We start from the raw sequence: 13,939 nt of genomic DNA on the forward strand, positions 1-13,939 counted from the left end.
AGAGAAAGAGAAGACGGTGATGCCCTCAATAATAATCATAAAGTTGGGGAAAGGGGAGGGTTTTGTGGGTAAGGTAATGAATTATGTTTTGGACATGTTGAGTTTGAGATGCTTACAAGACATCCAGTTTGAGATGTCCAAAAAGCAGTTGGTGACGTGGGACAGAAGATCAGGCTAGAGATGAGATTGGATATATAGATCTGGGAGCCATCTGTATAGAAATGATGATTGAACTCACAGGAGTTGATATTGCCAATGAGATAGTATGGAGGGAGAAGAAGAGAGCCCAAGACAGAGCTTTGGGAGATACTGATGGTTAATGAGTGTATATTGGATGAAACTCAAGGGGCAGCTAGGTGGCTTGGTGAGTAGAGCACCTGCCCTGTAGTCAGGAGGACCCGAGTTCAAAATCGGCCTCAGACACTTGACACACTTACTAGCTGTGTGACCTTGGGCAAGTCACTTAACCCCAATTGCCCTGCTTTCCCCCCTCCAAAAAAGGATGAAACTCAAGCAAAGGAGACTGAAATGTAGTCACAATCTAATTAGCGAAAAGCTAGGAACAAGACCTAATTCCCCATGCCATCCTTTTTCAAAATGTCATGCACTCAGAAGTTTGACTGCTGGAACATAAAATGTAAAGCTAGGTGGATCATTAGAATATAGATGTTTAATTAGATAGGACACTAGGAACCATGTGAAAAATCAAAGGGTTAGACTGAAATTGATGATTCTTGTTCAATTTTCTCCTTTCATAGATGAAGAAACTGAAGTCCAAAGAGAAAGTGTCTTGCCAAAGAACATGAAAACCAGAAAAGTTATCACGTGAATTTCTTATCTGCCCTTTTAGATTCATTATTTGGAGTCACAATGGATATTTTATTGGTTGCTAAATCAAGATGCCAATCATTGCTGGGTTCCTTGAGTAGTACTGTATCTTATGTGCAATTTTTACCAACCTTAACCCCTTCTACAATGCCTGGTACTGGGTTGTGTTCTTGATATTTTTCCTTCATTGACTGACTGAAGGCAGAGAATGAGAGATTGATGATGTGGGAGAGGGAAGGTATTAGTTTTTAATTGAATTGATAAGCCAGAATGACTGAGATCTACTTCTAAATTCACCCTCTTTCCCTCCCACAAGGCCCTCTAACTTCACATTCCCACCATGGGTTGTGCCCCCAATGCTTCCCATACTCCCATATTCTTGCTAGTGGGGCTATGGAGAGGTGGACCTCCCAATCATCTTCTTTTCCCACTGTTCTTAGTTGCCTATGTGGCTGCTGTGGTAGGTAACTTGATTCTGGTCCTGCTCATCTCTTGGGACTCACGACTTGGTACACCGATGTACTACCTGCTTCGTGGCCTCTCTGTAGTGGATGTAGGACAGGCCACAGTTACTTTGCCTCAGTTGTTGGCCCATCTTGTCTCTCCCCAACCAATTATCCCTGCAGCCCGTTGCCTGGCCCAGTTTTTCTTCTTTTATCTGTTTGCTGTCACAGACACACTGGTAGTGGCTGTTATGGCACTGGACCGTTATGTAGCCATCTGTGACCCACTGCACTACTCATCTTTGATGAATCGCCATGTTTGTGACTGCCTGATGGCTTCCTGCTTGATCCTGTCCCTGCTCCACTCCCTTTTGCATTCAGGGCTCTTACTACCTCTTCAGTGGGCTGGGGATAGTGGGGGTGCTGTCTACATCCCTCACTTTTTCTGTGACCACTGGCCTCTGGTTCGGGCATCCTGCTCTAACATCCAGTACAATGTGCTGGCCATCTTCTTAGAGGGTAGCTTATTTGTGGCAGGTCCCTGCGCTCTCATCCTGTTCTCTTATGCCCGTATTGCAGCTGCCATCTTCCGCTTGCACTCAGCAGCTGGCCGCTGGAGGGCTGTGTCCACTTGCAGTTCTCACCTCACCATGGTTAGCTTCCTCTACGGCACTGTCATTTGGGTCTACTTGCAGCCACCCTCCCACAACTCTCCAGAGCAGGACATGGCAGCTGCTGTGATGTATACAGCTATTACTCCTCTGACCAACCCATTTGTCTACAGTTTCAGAAATAAGAATGTTAAGAATGCTCTCCACAGACTTCTGAGTTCCAGTAGAGTGAACTCCCAGTTGGATTGGCCCTGAGGCATGTGGGCATCCTTATGACAAATCTGTTCCAAGGAGTCCATGGATCTATGTGCATACCAAACATTGCCATGTTGGTCTTAGCTCCTGCAAAATATTCATTTGGATTCAGTATAACAAATAAGGAAATGCACCTTCTGAAGCCGAATATGTATTGGCTCACACACATGTATGTGAGCTTGGTTTTCAAAGGTGTAAATATATATATATACAAATGGGTACTGTTGTGATTAATAAAATCCAACATAACTGTAAAAAGTATTTCTGAATTCATAACAATTTTTGGTCATCATGTGTTTTTACAATAAATTAATGAGTTAAATAAACAATTAAAGACTTGTGTACCAGGCACTGTGATAGATTCTGGAGATGTAAATGCAAAGAATGAAGCAATCACTACTCTGAGAAAAAATGCATTTTAATGAAAGAGGTAGCACGTACATATATAATTACACACTGGATAAAGATAAAGAGAATAAATACAAAATAGAGAGAGATGCATTTGAGATGACAAACATTAATAATACAACTACTATAATACAAGGTTTTTTAATGTTAAAAAGAACCTTCATACTCAAAGGTTAAGAATCATTGATCTAGAACTCAGTACTTTTTTGGTTATAATAGATCTATGAAAGAATAGTATATCCATTAAAACTAGGACTTCTATTAAAGATTATTCTATTCACAGAATTCATTAATCTGCTAGACTGTAAATCTCTTTGTTCATGGTTTCAGAAAATCTCAGTATCAGAAGGGACTCAGAAGCCATCAATCACAATCTATATCTGGACTAGAATCTCCTCTATAACATAACCAGTAATTAAGAACCAAGCTTTTCCTGAAGATTTAAGTACATGGGAAACCTGCCATATCCCACATTTGGATACCTTGAATAGTTAGGATTTTTTCTTTTATCTAGCATAAATTTCTTTTTTTATTTCTTCCCCCAGTTGCTCTTGTTCTAGCTGTTGGGGTCAGGCAAAATCACTTAATCTCTCTTCCACATAAGTTCTACTTAAGTACAGTTATCACGTATTTTATATGATATATATATATATAAATATAATGTACATTATATATATGTATAAATTTTTTTCCCCAAGCTAAAATCCACTCCTTTCTATGCAATGTTACCATTTTGCTATTCAAATTACTAAAGTAATTTTATTGAGGACATATCTGACTGTACTACTAGTATTCTCAACTAACTCCAATCACTTTCTAGAAATTCTAGGATAAAATATGAACTCCTCTGTTTTGCTTTTAAAAGTAACTTTAGGGGCAGCTAGGTGGTGCAGTGAGTATTGCACCGGCCCTAGAGTCAGGAGAACCTGACTTCAAATCTGGCTTCAGACACTTGACACACTTATTAGCTGTGTGGTCTTGGGCAAGTCACTTAACCCCAATTGCCCCGCCTTCCCCTTCTCAAAAAAAAAAAGTAATTTTAAATTATTTTATAATTAACCTTATTAACAAAATCTGGCCCTGGTTTCCCTTTCCAGATTCTTTACTCCCTTTCAGCACTCTGCAATCTAACCAAACAGGCTTTTTCACTATTCCTCCCTCATGATATTCTATCTCCCATCTCCACAACTTTGCATCACTAGTCTCCATGCCTGGAATAGTAAGGTACCTTCTTACCTCTGCCTCCCACAACCCTGTTTTTCCTTTAAAATGCAGCTTAGTCACGGGTAGGCAAAGCCAATATAATAAAAATGATGATTTTACCTAAATTAACTTACTTATTCAAGTCCATACCAATCAAGCTACCAAAAATTATTTTACAGATCTAGAAAAATAATAAAATTCATCTGGAAGACCAAAGATTAAGAATATCAAAGGAATTAATAATAAATGTGAAGGAAGGTGGCTTAACCATACCATGTCTCAAACTGTACTATAAAGTAGTAATCATCAAAACAGTCTGGTACTGGCTAAGAAATAGAGTGGTAGATTGGTGGAATTATTACTATTTACTAATATAATTGTTAATACTAATCTACACAATACATTGTAGTAAATGACAATGGTAGTTTAGTGTTTGATAAACCCAAAGAGCCAAGCTTTTTGGACAAAAATCTCACTATGTGGACAAAACTCACTATCTGCTGGGAAAACTGGAAAATATTATGGCAGAAATTTAATATAGAACAACATCTAACACTATATACCAAGATAAGGTCAAAATGGGTACATGATTTAGACATAAAGGGTGATACCATAAGCAAATTATGGAAGCATGGAATAGTTTATGTGTCAGACCTATCAATGAGTGAAGAATTTATGACCAAACAAGATAGAGAACATGGATAATTTTTAATACATTAAATTAAAAAGGTTTTGCACAAACAAAACCAATGCAGCTAAGATTAGAAGGAAAGCGGAAAGCTTAAGGAAATTTTTAACAGCAAGCATCTCTGACAAAAGTCTCATTCTTCAAATATATAAGAGAACTGAGTGAAATGTATAGGGATAAAAGTCATTACCCAATTAATAAATGGTCAAAGCATATGAACAGGTAGTTTTTAGACAGAAATAAAATCTACCTGTAATCATATGAAAAAATGCTCTAAATCATTGTGGATTAGAGAAATACAAGTTAAAATAACTCTGTGGTACTGCTTCATGCCTGTTAGATTGGCTAATATGACAGAAAAGGAAAATAATAAATGTTGGAGGGGATATGGAAAAACTGGGACACTAATGCACTGTTGGTAGAGTTGTGATCCCACCATTCTGGAGAGCAATTTGGAACTGTGTCCAAAGGGCTATAAAACCCTTTGACCCAGCTCTACCACTAATAGGTATGTATCCCCAAATGACAAAATTAAAAAGGGAAAAGAACATATTTGTACAAATATATTGATAGCAGCTTTTTTTGTGGTGATAAAGAATTAGAAATTGAGAGATACCTATCAATTGGGGAATGGCTGAACAAGTTGTGGTATATGACTGTGATGGAATACTATGATGCTATAAGAAACGATGAGCAAGATGATTTCAGAAAAAAACCTGGAAAACTTACATGAACTGGTGCAGAGTAAAGTGAGTAGAGCCAAGATAACATTGTATACAGTAATTGCAATATTGTATGATGATCAACTGTGAATGACGTGGCTTTTCTCAGCAACACAATGATCCCAGACAATTCCAAAGGACGCATAATGAAAAATGCTATCCACCTCCAAAGAAAGAACTGATACTGTCTAAATGCAGGTAGAAGCATACCGTTTGTCACATTCTTTATGTTTTTCATGGGTTTTTTTGATATGTGATTTATTTCACAACATGACTAATATGGAAATAAGTTTTGCATGATTCTACACGTATAACCTACATTAAATTGCTTACTGTCTCAGGGAGGGGTTTAGGAAAGAAGGGAAGGAACTAAAAATTTTTTTAAAAATGAATGTTAACAATTGTTTTTACCTGCAATTGGGAAAAATAAAATATTAGTTTAAAAATAAAGTTCAGTTTAGTCACTAACTTCTACATGAAGCCTTTACTGATCTCCCAACAGCTCAGCCCCTCCTTTTGAAACAACCTTGCATTTAAAAACTTTGTGTGTTTTTCTCTTTGTGTACAATAATAATAGATTAATAATAATAATAATTAATAGATTCATATTTATAGTGTATGTATATTTTATATGCATGTATTTGTTGTCTTATCCATTAAAATGTAAATTCATTTTGAATAGAAAAGAGCTAGGTAACACACTGGATAGAGTACTAATCTTGGAGTAACAAGACTTCAGTTCAAATCTAGTCTCAGACATGCACCAGCTGTGACCATCAGAGGGCACTTAACTTCTGTCTATCTCAGTTCCTTATTTGTTAAATGGCTATAATAATGACACTTACCTCCCAGGGTTGTGAGAACAAAATGAGATTTGTTTTATTTTTTTATTTAATATTTTTAGTTTTCAGCATTGATTTTCACAAGAGTTTGAATTACAAATTTTCACCCATTTCTACCCTCCTCCCACTCCAAGATGGCATATATTTTGGTTGCCCCATTCCCCAGTTAGCCCTCCTTTCCCCCTGCCCCATCCCCTTTTCCCTTACTTTCTTGTAGGGCAAGATAGATTTCTATGCCCCATTGCCTGTATATCTTATTTCCTAGTTGCATGCAAAAATTTGTTTTTGAACATCTGTTTTTAAAACTTTGAGCTCCAAATTCTCTCCCTTCCTCCCTTCCCACCCATCCTCCCTAAGAAGGCAAGCAATTTAACACAGGCCACATGCATATCATTACATAAAACCCTTCCACAATACTCACGTTGTGAGAGACTAACTATATTTTGCTCCTTCCTATCCTATCTCCCTTTATTCAAATTTCTCCCTTGACCCTGTCCTTTTTTGAAATTCTTTGTTTTTGATTGCCACCCCTACCTTCCCTTCTATTGTCCCCCCTTTTTTATCTTCTTCCTCCTTCTTTCCTGTGGGGTAAGATACCCAATTGAGTGTGTATAGTATTCCCTCCTCAGGTCAAATCTGATGAGAGCAAGATTCACTTATTCCCCCTCACCTGCCCCCTCTTCCTTTCCGACAGAACTGCTTTTTCATGCCACTTTTATGCGAGATAATTTACCCCATTCTATCTCTCCCTTTCTCCCTTTCTCAATATATTCCTCTCTCATCCCTTAATTTGATTTTACTTTTTTTAGATATCATCCCTTCATATTCAACTCACCCTGTGCCCTCTGTTGAGATATGTATGTATGTATGTATGTATGTATGTATGTATGTATATTCCCTTCAGCTACCCTGATACTGAGGTCTCATGAATTATACACATCATCTTTCCATGTAGGAATGTAAACAAAACAGTTCAACTTTAGTAAGTCCCTTATGATTTCTCTTTCTTGTTTACCTTTTCATGCTTCTCTGGTCTTTTCACTGGGAAATCTTGAAAGTCCTCTATTTTATTGAAAATTCATGTTTTGCCTTGGAGCATGATACTCAGTTTTGCTGGGTAGGTGATTCTTGGTTTTAATCCTAGCTCCTTTGACCTCTGGAATATCGTATTCCAAGACCTTCGATCTCTTAATGTAGAGGCTGCCAGATCTTGGGTTATTCTGATTGGGTTTCCACAATACTCAAATTGTTTCTTTCTGGCTGCTTGCAGTATTTTCTCCTTGATCTGGGAGCTCTGGAATTTGGTGACAATATTCCTAGGAGTTGTCTTTTGAGGATCTTTTTCAGGAGGCGATCAGTGGATTCTTCCAATTTCTATTTTACCCTCTGGCTCTAGAATATTAGGGCAGTTCTCCTTGATAATTTCTTGAAAGATGATATCTAGGCTCTTTTTTTGATCATGGCTTTCAGGTAGTCCAATAATTTTTAAATTGTCTCTCCTGGATCTATTTTCCAGGTTAGTGGCTTTTCCAATGAGGTATTTCATATTGTCTTTCTTTTTTTCATTCCTTTAGTTCTGTTTTGTAACATCATGATTTCTCATAAAGTGACTAGCTTCCACTTGCTCCAATCTAATTTTTAAGGTAGTATTTTCTTCAGTGGTCTTTTGTACCTCCTTTTCCATTTGTCTAACTCTGCCTTTCAAGGCATTCTTCTCTTCATTGACTTTTTGGGGCTCTTTTGCCATTTGAGTGAGTCTATTTTTTAAGGTGTTATTTTCTTCAGTATTTTTGGGGTCCCCTTTAGCCAGTCATTGACTTGTTTTTCAATTTTTCCTCTACTTCTCTAACTTGCTTTTCCAAATCCTTTTTGAGCTATTCCATGGCCTGAGACCAGTTCATATTTTTCTTGGAGGCTTTTGATGTAGGCTCTCTGACTTTGTTGACTTCTTTTGGATGAATGTTTTGGTTTTCTTTGTCACCAAAGAAAGATTCCAAAGTCTGAGTCTGAATCTGAGTCTATTTTCGCTACCTGACCGTGTTCCCAGCCATCTTGCTTGACCCTTGAGTTTTTCACTGGGGTATGACTGCTTGTAGAGTACAGAGTACTTTATCCCAAGCTTGAGGGGCTGTGCTGTTGTTTTCAGAGCCATTTCTACACAGCAAGCTCTGCCACACCAGTGCTACTGCTCCCCCAAGAACCACCAACCCCGAATGGACTCAGATCTTAAGCAGGCTCTGCCCTCCCTCTCTGATCTGCCACTTAATTCCTCCCACCATATGGGCCTGGGCCTGGAGGCCACTGCAGCTGTAGTTCTGCAGCTGCACCACCTCCACTGCCCCTGGGGTGGTGGCCAAACTGGGAACTCCTTTCACTCTGTCCCCTGCAGCTTTTCCCACTAACTTTCTCTTTTGTCTTTGATGTTTGTGGGTTGAGAAGTGTGGTAACTGCCACAGCTCCCTGAATCAGGGTGCTAGGGCCTGTTCTGCCTGGCTCCTAGTCTGGTTGGTCCAGGCGTGGCTCACGCTGGACTCTGCTCCCCTCTGGTCCCAGCTCCATGTGGTAAACCTTACCCCGTGACCATCCAGGCTGTCCTGGGCTGGAGCCCTGTTTCCCTCTGCTATTTTGTGGGTTCTGCAGTTCTAGAATTTGTTAAGAGCCATTTTTATAGGTGTTTGGAGGGTCCTGGGGGAGAGCCTTAGGCAGGTCCCTGCTTTCCAGCCACCATCTTGGCTCTGCCCCCCAAAATGAGATTTGTAAAAAGTACTTTACAAACTTTAAAGCACTATATAAATTTTAGCTCCTTTTATTATAGCTATATTTTAGAGATTATTTTACTCTTTGTACTTGTATCTCTCAAATTTAGGACAGTACCAAGCACATAATAGGTACCTAATAAATGCTGGTTGGTTGATTATCAATATCATTTCTAAAATGTGTTGTCGGGGACTGAACACAATACTGCAGAAGTCTGATGGGGCAGTGGACAGAAGGATTATTGGTTCCCTAGTTCTTGGTTGGTTGTTGTCCTTTGTTCTCTAAGAGGACCAAAATTACATCACTGTGCTTGTTGACTCAATGTGTCCTACTGAGGCTGATCAGGCCAATGCAAGCTCGGAATGCTTTACCACAGGTTGGGTACAAATAGTCCATGTGAACATTTGGGGTGGATACTCCAAACTTATGCAACCTGCATTTCCTTTGACCTTTTTCAATTCTACTTTGCTCATAGCGCACAGCACCTTTTCCGATGTGGGAACACCATGCTGAGAATCTTGTGCCAATGTCTCCCTTGTTGCATAATCAATTCCAGACTTGGCAGGGAGTGCTAGGGAGGAATGGACTTGGAAACAGCAACAGCAATGGTCACTTACTACTGAAGACTTTCACATCTCATGACCTTCTCATCACTAACACTGTTTTCCCTAGTTCTAGAGGTAATACAAATGCTTGTTAGTACTTTCATACTTTTGAATCCCTCACATCACCCAGTATTGGTTTTTGCATATAATAAATGCTCATCAAATATTTGATGAATTGAATATGTCTTTTAGAAAATGTTGTATGTGTGTGACTATTTTATCCATACACTGAAACTAGGTCCTTCCATTTTCACTTTAAAGCAATCTCTGAAGGGATTCAATGTAAAATTATAAAAAGAGTGCCAGATTTGGAGTCAGTGGACATGGATGCCAATCTCTGCTTTGTTTCTTACTTGCTGTGTGACCTTTGGAAAGTCACTTTCTCTCTCTGGGTCTCATTTAGTAGCTCTGTATAACTAGGTGATTAGACTCTAAAGTCATCTCCAGCCCTAGAGTCTAGTAACCTATGTTCCTATAGCTATACGTCTACACACACACACACACACACACACACTCACTCACTCACTCCAGAAAGTATATATGCAATAAGATGAATGTGTCTCATCTTGTATCTTTATCCACCTATGAGGAATTAAGTAATCCATTAGAATAGATATTTCTATTATATCTTGACCAGTAGCCTCATCTCAAGGAACTTGTAGTCATATCTTCTACATCTTAAGATCCTCCAAAATGCCTTGCATAGTGCCTTATACATGGTAGGCACTCATTAATTGACGAACAAATGAACTTACATATCATGAGGAATGTATGTATATCCTTTAGAACCAAACAAGAATGGAATGTCACAGTCTTAAGTAAAAAGTAAATGTTGGAGGACTTGGACTTGGACCCAAGTCTTCTGACCTTAAATGTAATACCTGGACATCTCCAGCCCAGCCATCTCTACTTAGATTCCTATCTTCACTCTCCTCCTGCTGGAAAACTGGAGACTCCCTGGGATTGAAGAGGCCCTTTTTGGCCTTGTCTTGCTGGTTTCTTAGACTCTACATCATTTCCTGTACCTCTTCAGCCATGCCAACCTTTTTTACTTTCAGGTGTTGTTTCCCTCCACCAGAATGTAATCTTCTTGAGGGTAGGAACTATGTAGCATATTTTTGTTTGTATCCCTGGTGTTTAACATGATGCTAGTATGTAGATTTGTTGAAAAAAAACTAGGCTTTGAGGCAGAAAACCTGTTTTCAAATCCAAGAGCTGCCCCTTATTATCTATGTCATCCTGGAGAAGTCACTTCACTTGGAGTTCAGGTTTTCCCCTGAAAAATTAGAAGCTTCTACTCTATGATCTCCAAGGTTTATCCTAACTGGCTTCAAAGTATCTTGTATTTATTTATTTCTGTAAATATGGCATTCTCCAATCCAAATGAAAACTCCTTTCATTGTTGTCTTTACATTTCCTGTGCCTACCACAATTCCTTATGCATGGTATATACTTAATAAACAAACACTTGTTGAGTTGAATTGAGTTTCTACCCATTACTTAAAGCCCCACTGAAGTATCTATGTCATCCATGAAATCTTTCTCAATTCCAGGTGATATTGCCTTTTTCAACAAAAATGTCTTGCATCCATTTTGTATCTCTTTGTATACACCCTTATTTGTTGTATTTACCAATTTAATATAGGCTTCTACAAGGCAAGAACTACTCCACTTCTATATTTGTATCCACACCACCTAACACAGTGCCTGGAACATAGTAGTCATTTAGCAAATACCTGTCAATTAGTCGACTTTCTCCCTTGAACTTGAAATAGCAAATTTTCCCTCCTGCATACCTCTGACACACTTATTATGTGATTTTAAAAATATTATAACTATTTATCTTGGCATTCCATTTCCTCTGTGGATTGTACATACCATGAGAGCAAAGATACTATCTTATTTAAATGTTGTAACAACCTCATTCTCTACCATACAGTTCTGCCCAGGGAAGACAGTAATAAATATTTGTTGAATGAATCAACCAATTTTAATCAAATGCCATTGTTTACAAATGGTGGATTTTCCAATGGGTGAGTATAATGAAGAGGGGCAGTATGATGTAGGAGAGTACTGGCTTTAAAGTCAGAAAGCCATGGGTCTGAATCACACTTGTGACTCAAGACATTTAACCACTCAGTGCTTCTGGGCAACACTTTAAAATTATAGGCTACAGAGGAGCTGTTAACATGCAACACGAGGTGGAATTTCAATACTATAAGTTCTCTTCATCAATGAAGTACATGTATAGTTTTTTTAAGTATAAAGAAATAGCCAATGGGAAAAAAAGATTTCTTTGTAGTATATTATGCCAGATATCTTTGATCCTCTGAATTGTTATCTCTGCTGTAGCTACTCCTTTATGATTCATTTCACTCTACTCCCCTCCCCTCCCCTCCCACCAAGTCCTCAAATCAGACACTGCAATTCTTTGGGCCTGTGCAAAGGATGACAGCAGTTTTAATAATAGCAATGGTTAACATTTATTTACATAGAATTTTATAGTATTTTTTATACTATAAGAATTTTATATACTTCATCTCATATAAAGAATTTCAGAGCAGAAAGGAATATTGGAGGTCACTGAATCCAACCTATACTTAAACAGGAATACCCTTCATAATATGCCTCTATAAGCCCCATAACAGTCTGATGGAGTAGATAATGCAAGTGTTGTTATCTCTGTTTTATAGGTGAGGAAACTGAAGTTTAAGTGGGTTAAGTGATTTGTTTAAGGTTATGCAGTAACAGAGCCTCAGCTTGATCCCAGGACATCTGATCCCAAAACCCAAGCACCTTCTCTTAATCTGAGACAAGGTTCAGTTTAAACAAAGCTTCTCTATGTCATACAGTGTCAGAATTGGAAGGCACCTTAGAGCTTATGTAGTTCAACTTCCTTATTTTGCAAATGAGAAAACTAGTTACAGGATACATGATATCAAAATATTGAGGCAAAATTTGGGGGAAAGTTGGAAGAAAATGAGGAAGAAGACAAAGAGACTTAATTCAGGTTTTGCAATGCTTTAGAAACAGGATTCATAGAAACCTTGCAGCATCACTTTACGGGCCAATAACTTTCAATTGAATGTCCATTGGAAAGAGTGATCTATTGGAAAGAAAACTGGGCTTTGAGGCAGAAGATTTGTTTTCAAATGCCAGTTCTACTCCTTATTATCTATGGCATCTTGGAGATGTCACTTCTTCTCTTTGGAATTCAGGTTCCTCTCTGAAAAATGAGAGGATAGCACTATATGATCTCTAAGGTTCATCCCAACTCTAAAATCCTATGATGAAGCATAATGGTGGGTCATAGACACAGAAATGTAGTTAGGGAATTTTCTCAAGCATAGAATTGGTTAGTCCCCCAAGCCAGGCTCTCTATCACTCTGGCTGGATTCCAGCTTTCCATTTTTAAATTCTTAGTATCTCCCTTTTCCAAAGTAAAAGATGATGTTTGATAATGATAAACTAGAGGAATCATGTAAGTTATTAAAGGTGATAGGTGGTCAGGTGATAATAATCTCAAACCTCTCTTTTAAAAACTGTTTTATATCTTAGAGGCTGTGACTGATCTACACATCTGTCAAGGGGGAGATATGACTAGTGAGAAATTCATGGGGAAAAGCCTGGAGAGGTTTATTGGAGCAATAAAACTCATTATAAGTCAGCAGTTTGCTGTAGCAGCCCCAAACCCCTAATTCAGTCTTGGGCAGAATAAATAGCACACAGAGTGAGGGAGGTCATGATTCCAATGTCCTTTGACTGGTCACTTGGCATATCTTGCATGTTATGTCTTGCACCCCACACATCAGGATTATAGGAAAGATAGAAGCTGGAGTTCCCGCAGAGGTGGAAGATCAACATTATAAGGAGATTAGAAAACATATATGAGGATTTTTGAAGGAAATAGGGGTATGCGTACATCAAAGGCAAAATATGTATGAGTGTATATGTTTGTATGGGGGGACACATAAACATTATCTTCAGATACCTGAAATTGTCATAAGAAGATGGATCAGACTTGATCCTGGTCCCCAGGGCAGATCTAGGAACAATGGATCTAAATTAGAAAAAGGCATTTTGGGGCTAGATATAAAGAAAACTCCATAACAGTAAGAGCCATTCAAAAGTAGGATAAGCTGCCTTTAGTGATTGGGAACTCATTATGAATTGAGAAAACCCATTTCACTTTTGGGTAATTCTAATCATCAAAAAGCTTTTACACATGTTGAACTAGAGTCTGTCTCCTTATGACTTCTACTGAGTCTAGACATGCTCTCTGGGATGATTCACAACAAGTCTAATCCTCCTACGTAATAACCTTCAAATGTTTGAAGATAGCTATCTTGTCTCCTGTGAGACTTGTCTTGGCTAAATATTCTTAGTTTCTTCAACAGGTCCTTGTTTGACACCATTCTTATCATCAATATCTTTTGTAGTATGCTGTGGAAGAAATTCCTTTTCAGGTATAGGTTAGATTAGGAGGCCACTTTAATCCTTTCTGACTCAAGATTCTTTTATTCTGATTCTAGATATATTCTAGTTGCTAAAAAATGAATTCCCAGTACCCTTAAGAG

General features: G+C 38.4%; 1 protein-coding gene across 1 annotated transcript; it reads left to right on the forward strand.

Annotated features, from left to right (window-relative positions):
- The first annotated feature begins 1,168 nt into the window (after nt 1-1,168).
- Nucleotides 1,169-2,137, forward strand: LOC118842189 (olfactory receptor 1B1). The gene has a single exon (XM_036749796.1). It carries the CDS (start codon nt 1,169-1,171, stop codon nt 2,135-2,137), a length of 969 nt encoding a protein of 322 aa, XP_036605691.1.
- The last annotated feature ends 11,802 nt before the right edge of the window (nt 2,138-13,939 follow it).

This window comes from Trichosurus vulpecula, chromosome 3 (genome assembly GCF_011100635.1).
Source record: "Trichosurus vulpecula isolate mTriVul1 chromosome 3, mTriVul1.pri, whole genome shotgun sequence".
In the NCBI taxonomy this organism is placed as follows: Eukaryota; Metazoa; Chordata; class Mammalia; order Diprotodontia; family Phalangeridae; genus Trichosurus; species Trichosurus vulpecula.

What these genes read in the sequence shown, in the direction of transcription:
- LOC118842189 (XM_036749796.1), top strand. Translation starts at nt 1,169, where the DNA reads ATGGGTTGTGCCCCCAATGCTTCCCATACTCCCATATTCTTGCTAGTG.